Below are 13,549 nucleotides of genomic sequence, written 5' to 3'. Positions count from 1 at the left end.
TTGCCTTCTGTACAGCTTGCTTGTGAGAGGCCTTGTACTGCTGGCAGGTTGGGTAGAGTCTTATCTCCCCTGGAAATCCTGATAAATAGGGTGTGTTGGGGTGGGGTGGCCATGCCAGAGGCCATGGAGAAGGGTTAGCAAGTGGCCTTAGGGCTGTCGACTAGCTTGGACACCCAAGGGGTGTCCTAAGGGGGGCTTCCATGTTTATGGGTGTATCACCAGTATCACTACCCCTAATGACATCACCAGCAAGTAAGAAGCTAGGAGCTAAGTGTGGGGACACACAACTAAATTTGGGCACATGAAATGTCAAATGCAGGAGATTTTTGCTATGAACAAGAGGACTGAATGTCTCTTCTCTCTATATTAGATGTTACTGAAACAGAGGTTTTCAGAATCACAGATATCATCAGACTGGTTCTTTCCATCCTGACATTGAACAAGCACAGTTTGCAGTATGATCAAACCCATGTTTCCCTGAGTCCCTTTACACGGATTCATTGGGGGCTCTTCCCTTGTGCTGTATGGAAACTTGTCAGGTCCCGTGACTTTTCTGCTCACTCTCGTGTAATAGACAGTCATAACCCTTTTGAGTAACAAAACACATCTCAATACAGAAATTAAGAGTTTGGGTCTAAGATATTAATGAATACTTCAAACTTCATTCAAATTAAGATTTCTGCTCCCTTTCCCCTGCTAAGGTATGGACTTGGCATTTGAGTGGTCAATTTCTACTCCATCTCAGATTGCCTCCTCCTACACGGGTGGAAGTGGGAGAAGGGACAAGTAGGGGCAGCGCAGTTCTACTTTGGCTAAGTGGCTTTGCGCTCTCTGGGCTTGCTACGTGAATGAAGCTCATTCTTTCCCAAGTTCTTCATTCCCACTGCAGGGCACCTCCAGACTATAGGGCTCTATTCCCCAGCAGCAACTCCCCACTCAGCTCATGAGTCACCGACTGTCCATGCCACATGGACGTATATTACACATTACCTGGGAGCACAGACTGAGCCCACCATAGCAATAACTTCTCCCGGCACTCCGGGGAAGTTAGAAAGCTCAACTCTCGCCCTCTAAGCCTCTAACTGCAACGCATCCCCCAGCTGTATGCCCACAAATACAAGCTCTTCAAGTGGTCCCGGTGAAGGCCCTGTCCCTGGGACACAGATTTAGGACATAGTCCCCTTTCTCTCCTCCCCACGTCCCAGGTCTTGGGCTCATGCATGGCCACAACTCTCTCCCAAGAAAAATCGCACAGATCTTTTCTTCTTCTGGCCATCGTTGACTCTTTCCAACAGTCATTGATTCTTTCCTATCCTGAAGTTGACCAGGAGTACAAAATCCATGAAACTGGTTTTTGAACATTCCCTTAGTAAAGTCTGCCTAGCATGATGGAGGATCTCATTTGGAATTTCACTTCATTGTATCTTGGTGCTTAGGAAGCTTTGGCTTCACCATCCTGTTACCTGCCCTTCCTTGCCTTTCCACCCACTGCCCTGGGTACACACCTCTATTTGCATCCAAATCATTTGGTGGCATGTCTTCCCCCCCTCCCCCACTAGCCTGGAACCCTCTCAGGGCAGTGACTTCATATCATTCATCGTCATGTCCCCAGAGCTTAAGGTGGAACCTGGCAGGACTTTCATTTGCATGACTTCAGGAACTACCCTGACACCAGAGGGTTCTCAATAAAAATCTTCATGAACCAATGAGGGAGTGAGGTGGGAGAGCAGTTTATGAGAATATATTTTAGGAGCTGATCAGATGCTGATGGAGTTGACAGTGCCTAGCTGCTCCATGTTTTCCCCAAAATAAAGCTCAAAGTGGTAGTCCTTAGCAACCTGGGCCTCTTTCTGTGTTTTTTATTTTTTCATTTACAATCAAACAAACCCACGATGTTATTTGTAATGAAAAATCAAATCATCTGTTTTTAGGCACGAGGACTGAATGGAACTGTTTCCCCTGGTGGGTGAGGCTCACTGATGATTTTTGTTCTGAACACACGGGAGGTTTTCCACTCCTTGTTCCCTTTTTTCTGCTTCCTGCGGTCCTGTCCAGGGTTGTGCTGGAGTAGATGTCTCCTGGCTAGTCAGAGCTGATTGTTGGCTCTTCAGGAATTTTGCAAGCCAGTTGTTAAATATAGCCATTATTAAAAATTAAATTATATCATCTTATAACTAAATAAGTTACATTAAAAACAAAATAATACTCAAAACTCATCACCTTCTAATTGTTTTATTACACTTGACTAACATCTATGCTCTTGAAGTTAATTACATTTATTGTGTGGTAGAAATACCATATGATGGTGAACACTGCATGTGTCTTCCCAATTCCATGTTCAGTGACATTATATTGGTAGCTTGAAATTGGCCATGATGGGAGCATTTCCAATACAGAAATTGTTAAATATACAGATCAGGGCTTGATTATTGTACTTTTTTACTGTCTAGACTTAAGAAAATGATTGTATAGCTTTGAGAAAGCAGATTAAACTTAAAAGTATGCTTCATCTATAGTCATTATATGCTGAATAGTAGTAAAAATTGAGGAAATATTTTTCCAATATTTAAAAGCTATTACCCCAATTTAAAAAAATACATAAACAGTGTACTATCAGCTCAGGTTATTTCAGTCTGGTTGTTTGAAATACCAGTTTTTCTTCCTTCCGTCATCTTCTTACTTTCTAATGTAGTACTCAAGAAAACTGAAAAATTGTAATGGATCAGTTTAAAAGCTATTACCCAATTCAGCAAAAAACTCCTTCGTGTCTTTGATGAATGAAAAACACATAAATTTCTATATAGTTCTTTGTTTCACTTTCATCTTCTCCATTAATGTAAATGAAAATATCAACCAACATTTATGTCAGAGCTACGCTTGCTTGTCATTCATGTAAGTAAACAAATGCTCATCAACAGTTACTTAAAGACTGATTTTGTTGGCAGTAAAATTACAAAAGCTGATAGTGGATTTTACAAGAAATAGCAGATCACGCTAAATTTATGAATAAATGGAATTTATAGTAAAGAATATTGCATGTTTTATTTCACTTGTAAAATCATGTGCTATGCACCCTTTATATCAGTCATGTTTATAACAGACTTGTGAATGTCTATACCTGCATATTTCTTTCCAGGACAGCCAGTTGCTAAACATTTACTAACAGTAAATGCAGTGCTGTTGGGTTGTGTTGCTTTGCTGATGTATTCTGAGTCTTACGATACCTTGACTACCTGCCTTGGAAGTAAAGACTCCAGAGAGAATTAACCCAAAGTGGTTTGGGGGAGGGATTGCACATCCTCAACCCATCTGAGTTCTCGCTGTGGGAGGATGCATTTCAAGCTGTGGATATGAAAATCCCATAACCCCACTCTGAGTCTGGTACCTAACTGCTCAGGTTCCAAGCCTGGATTAGCATTGAAAGATCATTATAAATATTCCTTTGGTGGGAGGTGGGGGAAGAAATTCAGTTGCAACATTGCTGGAGATGTATGGGGATACTGGTCCATCTCTGACCCAAAGGATACACTGTGAAACCAACCATCCAGGGCCTCCTGCTTACACAACAGTGTGTATATCCATCTTTACCACCAGTCCACGTGCAAGCCCAAAGTCTGTGGGACTGAAATGCACCATCCACACAGCACAAAGAGGAGTTATTCACAGTGAGTAGCCAGGTCCCCTCTCTGTGAAGGCCCCCAGCTCCTCTTCACACCCTCTCCCAGCAACAAGTGGGCGTCAAGTTCCTAAAGCTGGCCATGCAGTGAGAGCCACACTGTGCGGCTCGTGTTTAAGAAAAGCTTCTTCTGTTCAGTGCTTAATGAGCAATTAAAGGTTTCTAAGGCCTCTGAGCTTGTGAAAAGAAAAATACTTTATTCTTTATACTTTAAAAGTGATGCTCAAACAAAGGCACCCAGTGTTCTTTTTTACTTTAATTGCTCTTTTTCACTTTAATAATTATTCTTGTTATTTTTGTGTGTGTGGATTTAATGAAGGTGTTAGGGATTGAGTTTGGTGATGAATGCATAACTATGTAACGGTACTGTGAACAATTGAATGTACGCTTTGTTTTGTATGACTGCATGGTATGTGAATATATCTCAGTAAAATGAATTTAAAAAAAAAAGTGATGCTCAGAATACCATTTAGAGTCCTACAGTAGCCCAGGTTCCCCATCGTTTCTCAAGTGGGACACTGTGGTGAAAAGGGATGGAAAACATGGCTATGACTGACCAGGTGGAGTAAAAGCAATTTTTAAAAAATCAAGGTTCTAAAAAGTATCCAAAAAATGGGAAGCAGAGAGATTGGAGAACTCAAGTCTTGAGAAGAATATTTTATCTATTTCTCTGACTCCTACTAAAGAAATAAGCAGTTTTATCAAGTAAACTTTTAAAAATTGAGATATAATATACAGGGCAGGGCAAAAATCGTATTAGCTTGAGAAATTTCCTCAAATATATGTTCAAGACTGATAACTCTCTAAATTTTTTACTCATGTGTAAAGTTGGTTTTGCATGATGTTTAGATGAGAAGTTAGCAGCTACTGAAAAAGGAGAAACTGGAAGCATTAATATTCCAAGCCAAAAAGCCAACTTTATGGCATGAAACCAATTATTTTCTTGGTTAAGACAGCAATTTCCCTTTCTTTCTGCACTTCAGGTGTAAAAGAACTTTCTGGAAAAAAAGGCACGAAAGGAGGGCTGGGCAGGGGCCCCCCCGGGGCCTCACCTGAGGCTGTAGAGCACTTTCCCGTCGGGTTGGACCCGCAGCATGACATTGTCCGTGGTGGTATCGTGGATGAAGGAGCGCTTGGAGTGCACAAAAAACATGTCAGGGACCCAGATCTTCTTCACCAGCCGGCCGTCAAACGTCATGCTGAGGTTGTTGGTGCTTGGGAAAGACAGCCTCTCATCCTTCCAGTAGTGCCTCAGGTAGAGGGTCATCGTAAAGTCCTGGGGATGGAGAAGGGAACCCCCACCACAAACCATCCACTGAGTGTCAGCAGGAGATTCTGTACCCTGTGGAGCCTATCACCCTGCTGGGAAATGCAACTGAGCCAAATGAGTCAGGTCCTTAATGGCCTTGCTTCCAGTCTCGGGGCTTTGCTACAGTAGGAGGAAGTGAACTCTGAGAGAGAGGGACTTAGCAAAAGGCCTGTAGCAGAAACTGTGTCCCAAGTTCCACCCCATCCTCTGGCCACTCGCTGCTTTACTGAGAAGGCTGCTACAGCCAACACCTGTGAGCCTGAGCACTCACTGGGTTCACACACGGCAAGCTGAAGTACCAGAGGGTTAATGCTTTTAGAAACAAACCTGAACCAGAGAAGAGGGTGGCGGATACATACCCCAGCTCCCTTGCCCCTCCCAGGGTTCCCCAGAGGGACTGAGTTCCACTGTAGTAACCAGTTTGATAGCACAGCCCTTTTTGCTTCCTTCTTTTCCCCATCTGACTTCACACCCTTCAGTGCTTCCTGAGATCACCTCCCAGATAAACTTTCTGTGCTAGAATGTATGTCTCTGATTTACTTCTTGGAGAATCCAAATTAAGTTGAGGCCCTAAAAAGTCCTATAGGTCAAAGAGTTATAGAACATTCCATTTCTGATCTGAACCCAGCAAAAAAGAAAGAAAAGGGACACTCTTTTGCTTATTCTGCATTTCCACAGCCACAGAATCCTCAGTAGGAACACGTGTCTGGCTGTGTGGCAGCTGCAACCCTGCACCTTGCTGTTTATTTTTGAGAGCCTTTGCCCAGAGTAATATGTCCTAGTGGCAAGAGCCTGGGTGCTGGAGGGGGAACATCAAGTTTGTCATAGGGCTCTGTTCCATACTAATTGAGTGGCTGTTGGCAAGTGTCTTAACACCCTGAACCATATATAAAAGGAGTGTAGGAATTCCCACCTCTCCAGGGAGTTGTGCGAGGGCATGAATCCAGCTATATAGAACACACCTGAGTCAGCACGGGCCCAGTAGGGGTCCCCTGTCTGCAACCCTGGTCAGAGAAGCACTTACCATGTCAACCTCTGAGATGCTGTCCAAGCTCTCCACCTGCACATCCACACCAACAGGAATGGCTGGGCCTGGGGACAGGGCATGACAAGAGCATTTATTCTTTTGACTTCAACTTTTACTATGGAAGAGAGAGGGAAGGGGAGTGTTTTCCCTTGAACCGGGTTGGGGAGGGGGCGTCACGTCAGATTTGAAGGTTTGGGGTTTCCACATGCCAACCTGAAGTCAACCAAATGTAAAAGGTGGAATCACAGACTGGCTCCCTGGAAAATGCCAGCAAAGGTGAAAAAAAAAAAAAAAAAAAAAGATAGAAAAATTGTCTGAATCATCCAGATGATCCTGAAATGATGAGATTCTTTGGTAACACCTGCTAATCTAAAGGTATGATGAAGACATAAGTCAAAGGGTGAGCACTGCCAGCTCCCAGATGAGAATAAATTTAGTTCAAGGTTATTTTTTCAGAGCATTTTCAGGAGTCAGCTTTGGGTGCAGCTGCCCCATCTTCCCCCTGTCCTTCTTATAGCTACTGCTGGCCTCACTCATCCTGAGCCATCCTTGTCAGGGGCAGTGGCCTGTGGACAGCTTGGGCTGTTCCACACTGGCCACCAACCAGCAGGTGCCTCCTGAGAGTGCACTGAGCAGAGTCCGGGGTGGGGCAAGGCAGACGCTCAGGAGATGCTGTGGGCTTGGTGCCTTGTCTATCAAGTGCAGCCGTGGAAGACCTGACCAGGGGAGGACAAAACTGTGTCATTCTTTTTCTTGATTTCCTGTTCACAGACAGAGAGAAGGACCTAAGAAAAGAAGACGACCTTCAAGAATGGACGTCCGTTGATTCCCAGGGGTGTGAGGAATCTCAGGAAATGACTCTTGGAGATGAGCCTGTACCCAGAACTGTGGGATTGAGAGGATCTTCTTGACCAAAAGGGAGAAGAGAGATGAAACAAAATAAGGTTCCAGTGGCTGAGAGATTTCCAATGGAGTGAAGAGAATACCCACTCTGGAGGGTATGCTTATGAACTACATAGATATCACCTTTTAGTCTTTAGTGTGCTGGAATGGCTCAAGGGAAATAACTGAAGCTGTCAGACTGCAATCCAGTGACCTTGATTCTTGAAGACAATTGAGTAACTATGTAGCTTGCTCAGTGTGACTGTGTGATTGTGAAAAGCTTGTGGCTCCTACTCCCTTTATCCAGTGTATGGACAGATGAGTGGAAAAATGGGGACAAAAATCAGATGAAGAATAGGGTGGGATGGAGGGGATGGAAAGAGTTAAGGGCTCTTTTTTGCTTTTATTTTATTTTATTTTTTTTCCTTTTTTTTTTTATTAAATTCAGTTTTATTGAAATACATTCACACACCATACAATCATCCATGATATACAATCCACTGTCTGCTTTTATTTTTATTTTGAAGTAAGAAAAAGGTTCAAAAACTGATTCTGATGATGAATACACAACTGTATGATGGTGCTGTGAATAACTGATTGTACACTGTGGATGATTGCAGGGTGTGTGAATATATCTTAATTAAACTGTGTATAAAAAATGTACATGAATGATGGGGGTAGGAGGAGAATGGGATGTTTTGGATGTTCTTTTTTATCTTAATTTTTATTTTATTTTTTGGAGTAATGAAAATGTTCAAAGTTTGTGGTGATGAAAGCACAACTATATGATGATACTGTGAACAACTGATTGTACATTTTGAATTATTGTATGTTATATGATTATATTTCAATAAAGTTGCACTTAAAAACACAGAATGCACATCCCATACCTCCAAAGCCAGGCCTCATGCTGAAATCATGGTCATCTATCCTCAGGAGCTGCTCAGATTTTGTCAATGGTGATTTGGTGAGGTCAGGGTTTCGTTTTAGAATTGGACTGCTGGGGAAAAAAAACAAAACAGGTTGATTGCGCATTCTAACCGAGCCAGATTTTTGAAAATACTTTTACGTTTCAGGCTTGATCTTGATAGATTTGCTGGAATGCGTCCTTTCTTCTTTTAAGCTACCGGTTGTCCCTTCTCCCTTTCTCCAGCTTTCTGGATAATGAATCAACCCAGAAAGTCCAAGTCAGTGGCTCTCAGCAATGGCCACTCATTAAAATCACTCATGGAACTTTAAAATACTGATGTCCAGGCACTGCTCCTAAGATTCAGATTTGGATGTTCTAGGGGTGAGATCTGGAAATTGGTATTTTCAGCAGCTTCCCAGATGATTTTAATGGGTAATCAAGGCTGAGAGCTGCCGATCCTGACCCTTATTAATAAGTGCAAACTCCCTCAAAGGGTCTCAGCCCTTTTTGGGGGGTTGAGCTGGAGGGGAGACATGGTGGGTATGGGCTGAGCCAGGTGCCCTGGGTCTCTTGGTGGCCTCCCCAGGAGCCAGGATGGACTTGCCTTCCTATTGAATGCCCACCATCCTGTCTCCCTGGGAGCCAACTTCTTGTGCTGCTACTTTGAATTGCAGCTAGGGCCATTTTTATTATAAATGGGCAATATACTCATGGGTTTCAACAATTAAAAAAAAAAAAAGGAAATGCAGTGAAAAGTCAGCCTCTCGCCTCAGCCTCCAACCATCCCATTCCCCCATCCACAGGTACCTTTCTTATTGGCTTCTTGTCTATCTGTCCAGAATTTCTTATATGTCCGAGTAAATGCAAATATATAGGCTTAGTTTCCATTTTTTTAATATAAAAAGTTAACAAATTATGTGAACTCTTCTACATCTTGCTTTTATTTATTTATTTATTTATTTATTTATGCTTAATATACCTTGGATTTTTTTTTTTTAACCACATGAGGTATCTTGAGCCACTTTAGTCTTTCTCGCACTAGCGTAGCATTCCATCACATGGAGGCCCATGGCGCACTTGAACAGTCTTCTATTGGTGCACATTTGGGTTACCTCCAGTCTTTTGCTGTTGCAAACAATGTGCAATGACTTGAATATACTTCAAGTCAGCTCCATCTTTAGACTCCATGGAGATAATCATCTTCCTTCTTGCTCCTCCTTATGCCACCATCAAGTATGTGTTCTCCCTGTGGTCAGTAGCTTTCCCCCACCTCCTCACCACCACACATATACATACATTTCTGGTCTAAGTTCTGGTCTAGGCTAGGCTTGTTAAAACCCAGGTCCCTGAGCCCCTACCAACCCAAACAATGCAGTTTCTGATCCACTGGTCTGGGTTGATTTCCAAGAATCTGCATTTCTAACAAGATCCTGGTGATGCTGATCTGCTGGTGGTCAGATTTGAGACTTGGAGAACCACAGCCCAGATGCAGTTCACCTCAATACAGTCTCCTCACTTAAAACTAGTTCAGTTCAGCTTTAAACCCTTTGCCATCTTCTTTCCTGAAGAAAACATTTAGCATTAGGGGTTGAGGAGGGGTTGTGGCTGGGAGATAGAAAAGCCGGGCTGTGACCTCAATTTTGACTGCTTGCTTTGTGCCCATAGGTGACTTATTTCCCTTAGACTCAGTTTCTTCAGCTGCTTAAGTTCTGTGACCTGACAGGGGGTGTGAGGATTAAACGACAAAATGGGTGTGGAGGCACTTTTCAGGCTATAAAGTGTCACATAAATGGAAGGAACCAATGGTATCACCGAGTCATTGAGGAAGTTTCCTTCTAAACTGAGGAAATAACTGTGCTGGTAGGAAAGGAAGTGGCCCAGGGAAAGAAGTTGAGTTAGGGAGCTGAGGGCCAGCTGCCCTGCTTGTGGGTGAAGGGAGCAAGCGGAGGGTCTTCAGGAAGGTGAGGGCCAGTCCCCACTGCGGCCAACTTCCTCTCACCCAGCTTCTTCCAGGGACCCCACCTCCCGCCCCTTTTAGGCTCCCACCCCCCCCACTTCCTACTCCTTAGTGAGACGGGGTGGGCTGCTTAAAATCCCTGCAGTTGAAGTGTGGGGAAGAAATGTCTTCCCGAATGGAGTATGTTTGTGGCCATACCTGCCTTGCTTGTGGGTATCTTTGTGTGCTTCTTGTCTCTGTCCTTGAGGCCTACCAGGAAAATAAAAAAAACAAAGATGTTCTAGAGACATTCTAGGTACTCAGATCAACAAAGTGTTAGTTTAGCCCTTTGATGAGCATTTTGCAAGTACCCACAGGAGCAGGAATTGAAGGCCTAATTACTTATAAGGACTGAGTTGAAGATGTCTGACCTCATATATCTCTCCCCCTGGTCTACCCAAGCCCCAAATTGCCACCTTCTTTAGAGAACTCTTAAGGCTGTGCACCTTTTAACTTGGATCCACCCTAAAACTGTTACTATGTTGGGCAGTATCCGTGGGCATCCCTGCTCTCTGGCTTCTGGTTTCAGCCACATGGGAGGCACTGGTAGGAGGTGAGAGAGCAGGAGGAGAGAGGGGTCAGAGTGTTTATTCCTCTATTTTCTTCCTGCTTCTATGCCAGGTGCTGGCAACAGCTGTGCCACTTTGGACACAGCTCTCACTTGGTCGTCCGTCTTGCACAATCCAGCTTTCAAAAGGCTCCAACAACATTGCTGCCTTTCAGACTCAACAGTATTCATGGCTTTCTGCTGTTCTTTGTCCCTGGGGTCAGCAATAGGCCTGGTTGGTTCCCCAGGCCCTGCCTATACTGTGAGTGAGTCCCCTTATTCAATGATCATTAGTTAAGCCCTTCTGAGTGCAATTCTGTTTTCTGCCAGGATGTGACTGATGCGTAGGGATCAGGCCCAGCCAGGTGGGGCAGAGGTAGGTGAGAGCTCTGCAGGATGGGGTCACAGAAATGGGAAAGAACTAAGGGTGGACGGAGGCCCGTCTTGGGGCTGACAGGCCATAAGAGTTGAGACTGTGGTCAGCAGGGCCACTGTGGGCAAGGTCCTCTTCAGATTCAGCCGGGCTCGGTGCACTCTCACACGTGCCAGTTCAGTGAAGGAAGGAACCAGCCCCCTTGGAGGGCACCTGAAAAGGGAGGCAGAGGGACAAAAAGAGGGGACAGGAATGGAAAACAAGTTTGGCCCATTCCTTACTTTGGCCTTGGGCCAGTCTGAAAGAGAACTGGGCACAGACTAAAGGGAAGATTGTCAAATTCTGAGATGCCACTCTGTTTGCCTTCAGAAGGCTTAGATTCTATCTCGGAAAAGACTGAAATTGCCACCTTCTTTAAGAGGATACTTTAAGTCTTTTGTTGTTGTTGTTTAATACTTTAAAATATTTTTTTCTGCTTATATGCCCTTGTTAAAAATTCAGAAAATAGATTAAAGTGTAAAGGAGAAAATGAAAACCACTCAGAAATGACCACTGCCATGCTGTATCTGTACAATAACCTGAGAGAGAGGAAAAAAAAAACTGTAACTTGCTTTTTCACTCAGGTTACATATATCACAGAATATTTTTCATGTCATTGGCATCTTTTTACCATCCAGGGGATGATTATTAATCCTGAAATGAAGTATTACCCACAGCCAGTAACAGGAATGACTGACATGCTTGAGTGATTACTGTCAGCCAGTTCCCCTGCCAGGAATTTGGGTCAGATGTGAAAGGGCTGAGCTACTTATTCCCTAACACAGAAGCTAGCATAGACCTTGCACAAAATTGGTGTCCAATAAATGTTTATCAGAATGAGATAGACATGTCCCAAATTGTGATGATATAGTATGACATTTGAGACAGATTTTTGGACTGAGCACGCTTTTTAACATCTATTTTCATTCTTTTCTATTCTATTGGACAGAACAAAAAGTTCCAACCTACGGAGCTTATTGTTCTTTGCTTGTGGTAGTTCCCAATCAATTTGTGTGTGGACTGTGTTTTCCCAATACAGTTCTGTACTGGAGGTTAACTAGAGCAGGGATGGGCTCATTCAGCTAGCAGCAAAGCATCTGCCAAATTATACCTCACTGAGCTGATTATTTCATCTCCAAGAAGACTGAGAACTTAATTTTGACAAGGAAGTGAGAACTGGCTGATGAAAATGATCTCGATTTCTTGGCATTTTAATAGCCAAAGAAAGAAATCCTTTTATGTAATCCAAAACACCCTGGTGTCATCCTCATCTCCTCCTTCTTGTTGACGCTGTCATCTGGGGCCACAGAGAACAGTTGGGCATGTTGCCCCCTGCACAAAGGCCCTGCTGGGGGACAGGTAGGGGCTGAAAACCAGCCCGAGCTCCTCTGCTTGGAGTTGTATCTTCCATTGGGCACCTTTTCTAGTAGGCACAAAGACCCTGAGTAGGCCAGCTGGGGCCCTTCCCACCCCAGTCAGTCAGTCTGTCCTGGCTGAACCTTCTCCTCAAAATCTCTCTCCCCATCCCAGCCTCTCCATTCCCACTTCCTGGTGCATCATTATTTCTCAAATAGAAAGTGGCAGGTTTCCCTGCCTCTGGTCTCATCCTTCTCTAATTTAACCATCATACCAATGCCATGGAGTGAAAACCATAATCATGCCACTTCCCCCTCTTAAAACCCTTCACCCTCAAAGTAAACTCCATAAAGGAGGGCTTATAAGACCCACTGAAAGGCCCCTGTCCAGCTTCCCAACCTCAGTATCCATTCTCCCTGCCTCCACTTCTTGTGGTGGCCAATTACACCTCTAGGCCTTTGCTCCTGCTGTCCCATCTGTCTGGAACATCCTTTCCACCATTCTTCATATCTGTTCTTACTCCAACAACTCTGAACTCCCAGATCAAATATCACCTCCTTCTGGAAGACTTCCTGGATGTTCCTCTCTCCCACTGAAGTCAATGCTTTCTTCTTAACTCTAGAATGTGCGCTGCCCTGAGTGGAGGTGGGCTTTCTGACTGTCCCACTTACTTAACTGTGAGTTTCATAAAGGAAGGATTCTGTTTTATACATCTGTATAATCCCAGCTCCTAGCAGTGTACAGAGCTCAGATTTTTACAAAGATATGTACAAAACATGGAAAGAGAAGCATATATCCATCAAGAGATGAATAGACCTGTAAGAAATGCGCTAAGGAGGCAAAATGTGTCAACATCTTGAGGTATGGCTCCAAAAAGATGCCAAACAATGAATTTTACACCAAGCCGGAACAACAAAAGAAAAAATAGATAAATTGGACATCAACAAAATTAAAACCTTTTGTACATCAAAGGGCATTATTAAGCAAGTGAAAAGACAACATACAGAATGGGAAAAAATATTTGGAAACCATATGTCTGATAAGGATTTAATATCCAGAATATACAAAGAACTCCTACAACTCAACAACAGAATGACTAACAAGCTAATTAAAAAATATGGAGCGCACATACAATGGAACATTATACAGCCAAAAAGTGGAAAGCACTTCTGATACATTCTCAAACCTTGAAGACATCATGCTGAGTGAAATAAGCCAGACACAAAAGGACAAATATTGTATGATTTCACTTACATGAAATACTTAAAATAAGCAAATTCATAGCAGAATAGTGGTTACTAGGGGCTGGGGGTGGGGGCTGGGGAGTTATTGCTTAACAGGTATAGAGATTCTGTTTGAGATTATGAAAGTGTTCCAGAAATGTATAGTGGTGTAAGGTATGCAACATTGTCAATGTACTTAATGTCACTGAAT

At 43.4% G+C, this 13,549-nt stretch overlaps 1 protein-coding gene across 1 annotated transcript in view; it reads right to left on the bottom strand.

Moving 5' to 3' along the window:
* Positions 1 to 13,549, bottom strand: part of GABRR2 (gamma-aminobutyric acid type A receptor subunit rho2) — a 116,873-nt gene that overhangs the window by 9,883 nt on the left and 93,441 nt on the right. The window contains exons 10-13 of the mRNA XM_037844408.1: positions 9,960 to 10,010; positions 7,785 to 7,894; positions 6,010 to 6,077; positions 4,729 to 4,952 (exon numbers count right to left, since the gene is read on the bottom strand). Of these exons, the coding sequence (XP_037700336.1) occupies positions 4,729 to 4,952; positions 6,010 to 6,077; positions 7,785 to 7,894; positions 9,960 to 10,010 (453 nt within the window). The remainder of the gene's footprint in view (positions 1 to 4,728; positions 4,953 to 6,009; positions 6,078 to 7,784; positions 7,895 to 9,959; positions 10,011 to 13,549) is intronic.

Source organism: Choloepus didactylus, chromosome 7 (genome assembly GCF_015220235.1).
Source record: "Choloepus didactylus isolate mChoDid1 chromosome 7, mChoDid1.pri, whole genome shotgun sequence".
Classification (NCBI taxonomy): Eukaryota; Metazoa; Chordata; class Mammalia; order Pilosa; family Megalonychidae; genus Choloepus; species Choloepus didactylus.
This window is presented reverse-complemented; position numbering and strand designations above follow the sequence as displayed.